Raw genomic sequence first — 12,683 nt, 5'->3', positions numbered from 1 at the left:
AGCACACTATGGTGCATAACATTCAGATATAACAAAAAGCACACTATGGTGCATAACATTCAGGTACATTAAAAAGCACACTATGGTGCATAACATTCAGCATACAACAAAAAGCACACTATGGTGCATAACAGTCAGACACAACAAAAAGCACACTATGGTGCATAACAGTCAGCCACAGATTCAACAAAAAACACAAAAAACACACTATTCTGGCAGCACTATTGGTTGGTTTTCTGAACCTCGACCTGTGATGGGTTTTTTGAACCAAAACAGTTTGATCCTCTCACTTTGCCTCCTTTTGTTGCTTCTTTGTACTGGATGTGAATCAACCACACTAGACCCAGATTGACTCATTTCAGTTGGGATATTTGATTCAACAGCATTATCAGGTGGTTGAACAGCATTTGCAGGTGGTTGAACAGCATTAACAGGTGGTTGAACAGCATTAGCAGGTGGGACCCTTGATTCATCAGCATTAGCAGGTGGTTGAACAGCATTTGCAGGTGGGATATTTGATTCTTCAGCATTAGTAGGTGGGATATTTGATTCAACAGCACTTGATTCAACAGCACTTGATTCAACAGCATTGGCAGATGTTACTTTGGCTTTCCTCTGCACATTGTGTAAACAAATGTAAACATGAGATAACAAAAACAAATGTAAACAAATGTAAATATGACATAACTTTTCCAATATGTTACCTTTCTTTTAAGAGCATTAGGATCATGTGTTTTTGCCTTACATGTCAAAGAATTGTGACCAAATTTATCACACTTTGTACACTTGTATGCTACCCCTTGTCTTCTCTTCCTTGCACCTTCTTCTCCACTCTCTCTGATCCTTATTTTCCTTGGTCTTCCAGGAGCAGTCTTGTATACAGGAGGCAGAGGTGGCTCAATGTCTACCTCAGGCCACATGTCCTGTCCATTGATTGGACTTACAGCATAGCCATAGCACTCTGCATACTTGTTTCTTGAATAACATTCATCTACAAATTCACAAGGGTTCTGACTCCTATAGCTCAAGGCTGCCACAGCATGCCTACAAGGAATTCCCACTAATTCCCAAAAATTACAACTACAAGACCTTTTAGAGATGTCAACAATAAACTCATGGTTGTTGTAGGTATGTGTAACCTGGAAAGTTTCAGCCATAGACCATGTAGGCAACCAATTGCCACTGTGAAAAACTTCATTATCTAGCCTTTTTCTAGGGATAGGCATAACATTATGTGGCCATTTTTCTAACTTGCTTACAGAAGTTGCTACCCTATTCATGAGATACTTTCTTATCCATTCACACATTGTTAAAATAGGCTTATCCCTAGCAACTAAAATGGTAGCATTAAACGACTCAGCTATGTTATTCATCAACACATCACATTTTGGATAAAAGGTAAAGGCATGCTTACACCAGCTCTTTGGTGGAACTGCACTGAGCCAACTCCAAGCATTAGGATCCACACATTTGAGCTCATTCATTTTTGTGACCCAGGCCTGGTAGTATGTGGCTTTGGCTGCTCCCATCATCAAATCCCTAATTAGGGCTCCACCTCCAAATCTTTTCTTGAAATTTGCATACAAGTGTCTAAGACACAATCTATGCTCAATCCTATTTGATAACTCATCAAACACAGCCACAAGACCCTAACAATTGCAGCATACAATATGAGATAAAGACATACAATAACTTTTGATGAAAATGTGGTAAAAATGAGATAAAGACATACCTTTTGCTGATCAGATATAAAGACATATCTCCTTTCTTGTCCAATGTCTTCCAGCAGCAGTTGAATGAACCATTTCCAGCTTTCCTTGGTTTCATTCTCAACAAGTCCAAATGCCAATGGAAAGTATTGATCATTTGCATCTCTTCCCACAGCAATAAGTAACTGTCCCCCATATTTTGTTTTCAAATGACATCCATCCACCCCCACAAATGGTCTGCATCCATTTGTAAACCCTTTCTTACATCCATCAAAACAGAAATAGAATGACCCAAACCTAGGTTGAATGGTAGGACAAGGTCTGACAACATTGACTTTAGCTGTATTCCTTGGATTTACTCTAATTAATTCAGCTGCATACCTAAAGATAGAGGCATACTGATTATCAGCATCTCCTTCAATAATCCTCTTAGCAATTAACTTGGCCCTCCATGCTCTTGCTACAGTTATACCAACTGAAAAGTTCTGCCTAATATCTTGCATAATATCTCTAATTCTGATAGATTCACAGGTTTGCATCCTCTTTACAACATGCTTAGCCACCCACCTAGAACTTGCAGACTTGTTGTTCAAAACCCTAGCACATGTATGTTTGTCTACAAGTGTTTTAATAGCAAAAGTCTTTTGGTGGCCCACTTTGGAACATAAGACTAAAAAACCACACTTGGACTTACAAATTACCCTTACTCTGTGGGCCTCATTTTTTACAAAACTTATCTCTCTTCCATTAAGCACTGACCACTCCCTAATAGCCCCTCGAAAATCGTTGAGGGAATTAAATTCCATGCCCCACTTGAACTTAAAGTCTTTGTTTAAGTGCTCTTTCTTGTACTTGTCATACTTGGGCTTATCTTCATCACAAGAGTCATCTGGGTCATCACTATTCAATTCATCACTTTGATACTGGTCTTCATCATCCAAGCCCTTATTGGGCTCACCTAAAGGGCCTAAATGACTGTCATCTACATTTAGGGGCAAAGTATCATCTATTTCTTCATCAAAACCATCAGCAAGTCCGGTTGCTCTCTCATCTTCACTATCATCCAGTCCATCAACAATTTCTTCTTCCAACCCATCCAACTGCTTTTCCTCATTCACACAATTTGGTGCCCTATCACTACGCTCAAATTTCACACCCTTACTGTGTTCCACATACAAATCTCCTGTGACATTCATTACGCTAAAATACATGGCAAAATCTACGGCATCATCGTCACTTCTAATATAGAGAAACCCTTCTTGGATTTCTAATACCTTTGTCCAAACCCTAAAACTACCCTCCTCATAACCCAACCTACTAACTATTTTTACAATACTATCCAATCCCCAGCTACCTACGTGCATACCTGTAATGGTTGTATCAACGCCTCCTCTGTAGATGATTTCTTCGCCACCAACCCTCACGAACTCACCACCATGATGAAACGTCACATTGAAATGATCGGATTCCTGAGATTTCACTTGAGCTTCTTCCTGAACATTGCTCTCACTGGGATTTTTCTTCGTCTTCTTCGCCATTGTTTCCCAGGTGCTGAAACCCTAAACGTTGCAAGGGGGCATTTGAGAGGAACATTGTGTAATATACCCACTAATAAAAAATTAAATAAAAATTAAATCCACCTGTGTATTCAGAATGCCTTCGTGGCAGGTGTGGCAAAAGATTCCATGACATCTGGCCAACAGGGGGTCCAATGAGGGAATCCACAAAACCTAAGGGGGCGCTTAAAAAAAAAATATTACCAGGGTCTATTATGGAAACTCGCTAACATTACAGGGGGGGTTTATATTTTTTACCCTTAAAAAAAATACATAAATGCAAAAATACATCACTAAAACGAAATATAAGAAAAAAATAAATTTTAAATAATTGTTATTTTCATTCCCAAAATGTTGTCATATGTGTTCTATCAAGTCTTGTTGAAGACACAGATGAAATTGTTTATCACGAACATCAAATCTTTTAAGTAGGAACTCTTGAAAATCAATACTAGAATCATTCGGAAAAGTTGTCGTGTCATTGCCTAAATGCTCATAAGAAAAATCAAAGTTTTCACCATACGTGGTGGAACGTTCATCTTCAACAATCATGTTGTGTAATATGGTACATATATCCATTATACGCTAAAGTGCATCTAAGTGCCAAGATCGAGTCGGGTTATGTATGATAGAAAATCGTGATTGGAGAACCCCAAATGCACGTTTGATATCCTTTCTTGATCCTAATTAATGTTGGGCAAACAATCTTCTCTTATCCCCTTGCGGCATTGGAATACTTTTCACAAATGTGGTCCATTCTGGATAAGTGCCATTTGATAAATAATAGCCCATGTTGTATTCAGTATGATTGATTGTATAATGAACCTCGGGATCTCTCCCTTATAAGACATCGTTGAAGACATTGGATTGGTTCAACACATTAATATCATTATTTGAACTCGCTATCCCAAAGAATGCATGCCAAATCCATAAGTCTTGTGAAGCTACTGCTTCAAGAATAAAAGTGGGTTTTCCATGATCGCCTCAAATATATTTCCCTTTCAATGCAATAGGACAATTTTTCCATTTCTAATACATACAATCAATGCTACCTAACATATCTGGAAAGCCTCGTGTCTCCCCCATCTGAGGTAAGTGTTCAATATCTTGAGTATTTGGCCTTTGCAAATATTGTGCTTCGAAAATGCTAATCACACCTCTTGTAAACTTATCAACACATTTTGGTGTTGTGGTTTCACCGATTCTTAAATAGTCATCCACACTATCAGCAGACATTTCATATGCCAACATACGAATAACAACAGTGCATTTTTGTAGGTGAAAGACTTGATCTACCAGTTGTATCAATCCTCATTCAAAAATACTCATCATCTTGACCCAGAGCTTCCATAATACGAAGGAACACATGTTTATGGATTCGGTACCTTCGACGAAATTGCTCATTTGTGTATACTAGAGTTTATGAAAAATAATCATTGAACAATCGATCATGTCCTTCTTCACGATTCCTCTCTATATTCCTCCTTTGATGTCTAGGCCTTCTAGAGCTTGAGGCTTCTTCTTGATTTTGACTTTAAAAAAAAGCCTCACGAGTTCTTCATCCATACCATCATTCATATAATCCATGAACATTTTTTGCAATGTGGAAAGGATTAGAAGGATCCATGAGGAAAGAAGTTTCATATTGAAAAATATGCCAATAATTTGTAGAAAGTGAAAGAGGTTGAAAATGATTGTGAGACTTATTGTGTTACTAATGATTATTTATAGGAGTAGTTTGAATAACGGCTAGTTTGAATAACAGTTAGTTTGAATATCTAATAGTTTGAATAACGACTAGTTTCAAAATACATAATCATATAAATTATAAGAATAACAACTAGTTTCAAAATACATAATCATACTAAAAATATTCAAAATACATATTCATATTAATTAAGGTCGTATTTTTCCCGAATCACGTCACACAAGAAATCATGAGCTTGTAGTTATCATAGATTCATATTTGATGTATCCTTTGAGAGGATTTGCATATCATCGATCTTCAATATTTCCTCTTTTTTCTCAGCCTTCTTAATCTTTTTTTCTCTTAATCTTGACTTTTTCACTCTTAATACGTGCATAGTCTTGTGTAAACACTGACATCAAATTAATTTTATTTTTGAATTCATCATATTTAACATTGGGAGTAGACATTTCCACCATCTTTTCTTTCTCCTTCCTTTTGGCTGCCTTTTGACCGATTGGACGACGTAACAAAGTAGGCGATGATGGATTGTATTCGCTGCTCGATGGTGTCAAAGGGTTAGAAGGCGAAAAATACGCTCCAGAAGCTAAATTCTTTGTTCTTTTTGCATAAGCTTCTAATGAACCCGCAAGCCATTTAGGTTTATCTTTCAATAATCTCCAAGCATACTCAAATGTAAGCTTTTCATCTTCATATTAAAAATAGATTCTATATGCAGCTTAAATGATATTAGTCTCGAAGCTCCCACTTTTTAGTGTAGATAATTCTTGTTTGTAGCATCCAACAAACTTTTGAACATAAGGATTAATTTTGTGCCATCTACCTTTTAGTGTCGTCGGTTTCTACTCTTTGTAATTCATGTCATGATGCTTGTTAAAAGCTTCACCAATTCTCTTCCCGAACTATCTCCTTTTAGATCAACCCCAACAATTGAATCCTTTGAAATGTTGAGCCATGATTGAATGAGAATTTCATCTTCTATTGGTTGGAATCTTTGTTTAGGCGTATTCACAACCTGTGCAGATGCAACTTCTTCACCAAGGTTAGTATTTTCAAAGCTAACTTGAGTGCAAAATTGTGGTGTTTCATATTGTTGATCATTTGATCGCACACCACTACTACCTATTTGAACCACATGAGGCATATTGGGGTTAGTTGATTGAGATGAAAATTGTTGATATTGATATGGATAACATGATGTATGGTAAGAGTAATTTCTAGTGGATGGATTATTTTGTGGATTTTGGATAAAAATAGATTTTTGAAAATTTGGATTATGGTGTGGATTTGGAATAAGAGGTGGATTTCCAAAATATGGGTTGTTTCGTTGATTTGGGATAGTAGGAGGACTTCCATCATTTTGCATAAAATTGGACCATGTGTTATGTTGATTGGGATTCATTTTCAAATGAAATGTGTTGACAAAAAAATTATAATGAGATAAAATAATTTGGTCAAATTTAAACTAGATGTGAATGAAAAATGTGATAAAATAAATTACCTATTTATACTAATAAAAATATTATCGTTATTTTATTATCGTTGCAAGTCTTATTCCAAAATGAAATCAGAGTAATTAATGTTAAAATATTTTGAAATCACATTATTTACTCTTGAAGGCTTTTCCAAAGAAAATTTCTCACCCCACTCCTTAGACATTTGGCACACCACCAAAATGACAAAACTGTCTTTGTACTTCCGTAGATTCATCTCCGGAAGCACTTTTTTAAAAAAAAAAAATTGGTTTTTTCCATAGATGCATCTACGGAACCCCTTAAAACATAGTGAAACGTGGAATTTTCCCAATTAATTAGGAAAATCAGAATGTTTCGTAAATATTTCCGTAGATGTATCTACGGAACATTCTGATTTTCCCAATTAATTGGGAAAATCAGAATGTTCCGTAGATACATCTACGGAAATGTTTGATAGGGTTTGAAAATAGAGTGTTCCGTAGATGCATCTACGGAACTTGTGATTTTCTCGATTAATTGAAAAATTAATTTGAGATTTTCCCAATTAATTGAAAAATTAATTTGGAATTTTCCCAAATTAATTTGTAACTTAATTTGGGATTTTTCCAATTAATTGAGAAATTCCAACTTTCACTATGTTTTAAGATTACGTAGATGTCATTAAACTTAATTAATTTGGAATTTTCCCAATTAATTGAGAAAATCTCCATTAAATTTATAAATTAATTGAGAAAATCCCAAATTTTCAATTAATTGAAAAAAATATTATGTAGTTACATCTCCGAAAATGTTTGATGGAGTTTGATTAATTGATAAAATCTTAAATTGGGAAAAATCTTCCGTAGATGCATCAGCAGAAATGTTTGATATAGGGTTTGACAATAGAGTGTTCCGTGGATGCATCTACGAAATTTGGGATTTTTCAAATTAATCTGAAAAATCCCAAGATTCAATATATTTTATACGAAAGAATTCGGATGTGCATCTACGGAAACTGGGGGCAAAAATAGAATTTTCTATAGTGTTTAAGAGATTTATGGGATAAATTGAAAAATATTACCGTTATTTGTTTTTCTTTCATTGATAAAATGAATTTAATAATAAAATATGAGGCATTTTAATGATAGGAGCGTGGGTTTGTTTATGAACATTGTAAATTGGAGAACATTTAAAAATCTCAAATATTCAAATATTTCCAACACAACAAGTCAACAACATTGGCAATTGTGTAGGAACTTAATAAAACTACTGATAATCATGCTCTAAGTGAGGGTAGAATAAAATTATGGGAACAACTTCTTTACCCATCACAAAAAGTTGGGTAGTGTACCTCTAACCAATCACATGATTTCATCTCATTTAACACATTTAATTATGTATTAAAATACTACAAATATTTGTTGTTTTCAAAGCATTTTATAAAGGAGGTAACCTTACCCAACTTTTTGAGATGGGTAGATAAGAATTCACCTAAAATTATCTAATTCCATCCATTTACTCCTTCCAGATTAGTTTCATATAGTAAACCACATATCTCATTTTAATAATTAATTAAAACTGTGAAACATATGCTCAAATATTTAGATAAAACAATATAATAATAATTAATTGAAAAGGAAATTGTCAATTTAAAGGTACAAGATTATTTCTAATTTAGTTTCTCATTCTCAACGTGGGTTTAATTACTCGTGATTCAACTAGAAAAAGGTAAATAAAGCAGTAAAAAATTATACACTTCTTCTTTCATTTATGTTAAAAGGTGAATACACTTGTATGAAAAGGATGGAGTATATTTTAATAGGTAGCTTTTGTTGACAAACAAGTTGTATAAATCCTCGACATTTTTGTTGAAATGCTAAATTTCTGTTTTCTTGCTATGATTTTTGGCACACAATTAGGCTGTCTACCACCCAACCATCGTGGTTGTTGTTGACCCCCTATTATTATATATATCTGTAAGTATACCTTTTTAATTATTGAATCTAAATCATATTCAAAAGGTTCAATAATATATTGATTCCTACTCCAAAGTAAGATGATACTTCATCCATATACTTGTGTTTCAACCTTTTGCATCTTACTTTTTTCTCATTCATATCACACTTGTTCATCTCTTTTCTTTCATGCTCTTCTATTATTCTTGTCTCTAATACTATATCCATTCTCTTAGTTATTTAGTTTATCAACTTTCACATGTTTATGGTTTTGTGATATGCATAGGGTTGTGAATGGATGGTAATAATAAGAATCAAGGTGGTGGTGAAGTAAGCATGATGGAGAAGAAAAGAGAAGTGGTGGTCACAATTTCAAACATCGGTGGAGAGAGTCATGCCCAAGATCATGATCATGGGTTGAAAGTGTTTGAATCTTTGACTGAAAATGAGCCTGCTTCAAAGTCACCACCTATAAAATGTGCTTCTCCTGAGATAAGGTTCAGTCCTAGTCCAAACAAGCCCCCAAAAGCTCCTACTAGAAATGAAAATCTTACCAAAAGAAAATCTTTTGTAAGATCAGTGTATTCTAAACCAAAATCAAGATTTGGTGAACAACCTTATTCGATCGATGGAACGTTTCTGGAAGAGAATGTTTTGCAAGAAGAATTATCTGTTAGTTCACCTTATAGGAACTCGTTTAGTAAGGCATCATATTCACCCAATAACAAATCCGGTTTGGTTAATAGAAGTGTTTCGATTGCTTCTGTCGTCACTCCTAGAACACCTTTGATGCAATCTCCAGGTCCTGCTGGTGAGGATCTAGATGAAATCATTTACAAGAAAGTAGAATTCAGTAGAGGCAAGCATAAGAGACTGACGACGAAGGCTTTGATCGAATTGTTTGTGTTTGTGATGATTGCGGGGAGCTTGATAGCTAGCTTGACTGTTGAGGAACTGAGGAGGACTAAGATTTGGAGTTTGGGGCTTTGGAGATGGTGCATGCTTGTGATGGTGACCTTTTGTGGCATGTTGGTTACAAAATGGTTCATGCACATTGTTGTTTTCTTGATTGAAATGAACTTCTTGTTGAAGAAAAAAGTGCTGTATTTTGTTCATGGAATGAAGAAATGTGTTCAGGTTTTTATTTGGATCGGTTTGGTTCTCCTCACATGGGTGCTTTTGATCAATCATGGCGTCCAGCGATCTAAATTGGCCGAAAAGATTTTGGATGGAGTAACATGGACTCTTGTTTCCCTTCTAATCGGAGCATTTTTATGGGTCATAAAGACATTGTTGCTGAAAATTCTGGCATCGAATTTCCATGTCAAGTCTTTCTTTGATCGAATTCAAGAATCGATATTCCATCAATATGTTCTGCAAACTCTCTCCGGGCCTCCACTTATCGATGAGACTGAGAAGGTCGGGAGGTCACAGAGTTTGAGCCATTTTAGCTTCAGGAGTATAACCAATAAAGGTGGCTCGAAGAAAGAAGTTATTGATATGGCAAAGCTTCACAAGATGAAGCAAGAGAAAGTTTCGTCGTGGACCATGAAGATTTTGGTGGATTCTGTGATGAATTCAAGGCTGTCAACAATCTCTAATTCACTGGATGAAAGTTTTTATGATGTAGAAAATGAACAAACTGATAAAGAAATTACTAATGAGATGGAAGCAACTGCTGCAGCCTATCATGTTTTCAGAAACGTCGCTGCTTCCCCTAATTGCACGTAAGTGTATAAGCATCATTACGTTTTTTTAAGTGTTTGTTTGAATTGACTTATTTAAATTTATCGATTATGAATAGGGACATTGACGAAGATGAACTCCGTAGATTCATGATTAAGGAAGAAGTTCCTTTGATATTCCCCCTACTCGCACAGGCAGAGACAGGCCTAATTACCAGAAAATCTTTAACAGATTGGGTGGTAAGGTTTTATATGTTTGTTAAAATTTTGTAAAGATTAAAATTCTGTTATGGACTAAGATGTTTTTATTTTTCAGTTGAAGGTGTATCAAGAACGCAGAGCTCTCGCGCACGCGTTAAGCGACACTAAAACAGCTGTTAAACAACTAAACAAGCTTGTGACAGTGGTTGTAGTACTTGTGACAATACTAGTGTGGCTTCTTCTTTTGGAAATTGCAACAACAAAAGTACTTGTATTCCTTTCATCGCAGTTAGTACTCGCGGCTTTCATGTTTGGAAACACCTGCAAGAATATATTTGAAGCCATCATTTTCGTGTTTGTAATGCATCCATTCGACGTTGGTGATCGATGTGTTATAGATGGTGTCGAGGTAATTTATAATTTATATCAGCCAAATTTATTTGTCGTTGTTTAGAGATTCGCGAAATAATGACTCTCAAATTGTCTTGCATTGCAGCTATTGGTTGAAGAAATGAATATATTGACAACAGTATTCTTGAAACTTAATAATGAAAAGGTGTATTATCCGAATTCAGTTCTCGCTGTAAAACCGATTAGCAATTACTACAGAAGCCCGAATATGTCTGATAGTGTAGAGTTTTCGGTTGATTTTACGACACCAGCTGAGAAAATTGGAGCACTGAAAGAAAAAGTAAAGAGGTATTTGGAGAGGAATCCACAATACTGGCATCCAAATTTTAGCTTGGTAGTGAAGGAGATTGAGAATGTGAATAAGATTAAGATGGGACTTTATGTTACTCACACAATAAACTTTCAAGAGTTTGGAGAGAAAACCAAACGGAAAGGTGAACTAGTGATGGAAGTAAAGAAAATATTTGAAGAACTCAAAATTAGATACAACCTTCTTCCACAAGGTGTTCATCTCAGACACATAGAACCTGATACAAGTTAATATCAAATGATGATGATGATGATGATTAGTTTATTCAATTCATGAATCTGAGTGTTGGGCCTTAATAGAAGATGATAATAATTGTGTTGCATATGGTTACAAAACTATGTATCCATGACACAATGTAAAATAAGTCTTACTCTTATGTAACTACCTCTAAATTGATGCAATGTAAAATTCTATCCAACTTTTAACTTTGTCCCATGAATCTGTTATTATTTGATTGGCTCAACATTACTCCTAATCTATTAAGTCCAGACACAAACATAAAGAAAAGACATGCCAGGTTATAATTTGTGATGAAATAATTAAATGTAACTACATATTTGTCCTTGTGTTGGTGTCGGTTAAAGAGACACTGTGTGGGACTCCAAATATGTCAAGAAATTCAATACTTCTTAAATTTGAAGTGTTAGTTTTATGTAGCTTCTAATTAATGTTTGATGTATGAAATGATTGTTCCTCTTTTTTCTATCATAGCTTGGTCTCCTCTCTTATTTCTTGTAAAGGTGGTAATAAATGAGTTAGGCTCAAGGCATAAAATGAAAGAATTCATTTTTTTCTTCTGAAAATAAATAAATAAATAAACATACACACATGTTGTTATGCTCGTTGTTATAATAAGATTTTTGATGTAATTAAAATGTTAACAATTATCACACTTAAATAAAAAATACAAATTCAATAGGCTTTTGTTTAATTGATCTTACATTACTATTACAAATTTTTATTTACAGTCTAATATTTACAACACTTCACTACAAGTAGGTGATTGCATATCAATCATTTTAATAATGCAAGAAAGTTGATTGAATTGTTATGTTGGTAGAGCTTTTATTAATACATTTGTTAGTTGATATCCATAAAGTTTGTAGGTTGTAGTTATCAATACACTATCCAACATTTATTTTTGATGAAATGTCTATCAATATCAATATGTATTGTTATGCTAAATATTATTATGTTAAATATATGTATATGCAATTTTAAGGTCAATTTTATTATCTATAAACAACTTCATATGGCCTTCACAATGTATCTTCAATTCTTTTATCAATTGTTTGATCCATATTAATTCAAAAAAAATGTGTGACATAGCTTTAAATTTTGCTCCAATACTTGATTGAGCAACTGCACTTTATTTCTTAATCCTCATTGAACCTATTTTATTATCTATAAACAACTAAGTTTTCAATCAAGAAGATACAATAGACAAAAGTCGATCTTTTATCACTCATTGAACCTGCATAATCAACATAGGTGTAAATTTCCATAGTTAGACTCTCATCTTTTGTAAAAAAAAATTCTCTTCTTAGAGTGGCTTTGAGGTATTGTACAATATGTTCTATAACTTACAACTAACCACACAAATTGCATATGCCAAATATGAAATAGTATGTGCCAAGCAAATCAAGTTTCCTACTACTCAAGACTTATCCTACGATTTTACACAATTGGGACAC

The 12,683-nt window shown here is 34.4% G+C and overlaps 2 protein-coding genes and 1 pseudogene across 2 annotated transcripts; 1 reads left to right on the top strand and 2 right to left on the bottom strand.

Moving 5' to 3' along the window:
• Positions 1 to 207: 207 nt before the first annotated feature.
• On the bottom strand, positions 208 to 3,247 carry LOC131657741 (uncharacterized). The gene is made up of 3 exons (XM_058927106.1): positions 1,733 to 3,247; positions 705 to 1,649; positions 208 to 615 (listed from the first exon to the last, which is right to left on the bottom strand). The coding sequence occupies exons 1-3, from the start codon at positions 3,245 to 3,247 to the stop codon at positions 208 to 210; spliced, it is 2,868 nt and encodes a 955-aa protein (XP_058783089.1).
• A 1,910-nt stretch (positions 3,248 to 5,157) lies between these two features.
• Positions 5,158 to 6,117, bottom strand: LOC131655212 (glutathione S-transferase T3-like; annotated as a pseudogene).
• Positions 6,118 to 8,484: 2,367 nt separating this feature from the next.
• On the top strand, positions 8,485 to 11,438 carry LOC131660728 (mechanosensitive ion channel protein 10-like). Its single transcript, XM_058930030.1, has 4 exons — positions 8,485 to 10,109; positions 10,187 to 10,307; positions 10,384 to 10,677; positions 10,765 to 11,438. Exons 1-4 carry the CDS (start codon positions 8,677 to 8,679, stop codon positions 11,218 to 11,220), a joined length of 2,304 nt encoding a protein of 767 aa, XP_058786013.1. The 5' UTR covers positions 8,485 to 8,676; the 3' UTR covers positions 11,221 to 11,438.
• The last annotated feature ends 1,245 nt before the right edge of the window (positions 11,439 to 12,683 follow it).

Source organism: Vicia villosa, linkage group LG3 (genome assembly GCF_029867415.1).
Source record: "Vicia villosa cultivar HV-30 ecotype Madison, WI linkage group LG3, Vvil1.0, whole genome shotgun sequence".
NCBI classification, from domain to species: Eukaryota; Viridiplantae; Streptophyta; class Magnoliopsida; order Fabales; family Fabaceae; genus Vicia; species Vicia villosa.
This window is presented reverse-complemented; position numbering and strand designations above follow the sequence as displayed.

Excerpts from the sequence above, each read along its gene's own strand:
- LOC131660728 (XM_058930030.1), top strand. The coding sequence starts at position 8,677 with ATGGATGGTAATAATAAGAATCAAGGTGGTGGTGAAGTAAGCATGATG. Across the intron at positions 10,308-10,383 it reads AATCTTTAACAGATTGGGTG|TTGAAGGTGTATCAAGAACG; the intron begins GTAAGGTTTTAT and ends TTTATTTTTCAG. Across the intron at positions 10,678-10,764 it reads GTGTTATAGATGGTGTCGAG|CTATTGGTTGAAGAAATGAA; the intron begins GTAATTTATAAT and ends CTTGCATTGCAG.
- LOC131657741 (XM_058927106.1), bottom strand. The coding sequence starts at position 3,247 with ATGGCGAAGAAGACGAAGAAAAATCCCAGTGAGAGCAATGTTCAGGAA. Across the intron at positions 1,650-1,732 it reads TTATATCTGATCAGCAAAAG|GGTCTTGTGGCTGTGTTTGA; the intron begins GTATGTCTTTAT and ends TGCAATTGTTAG. Across the intron at positions 616-704 it reads CTAATGCTCTTAAAAGAAAG|AGGAAAGCCAAAGTAACATC; the intron begins GTAACATATTGG and ends CACAATGTGCAG.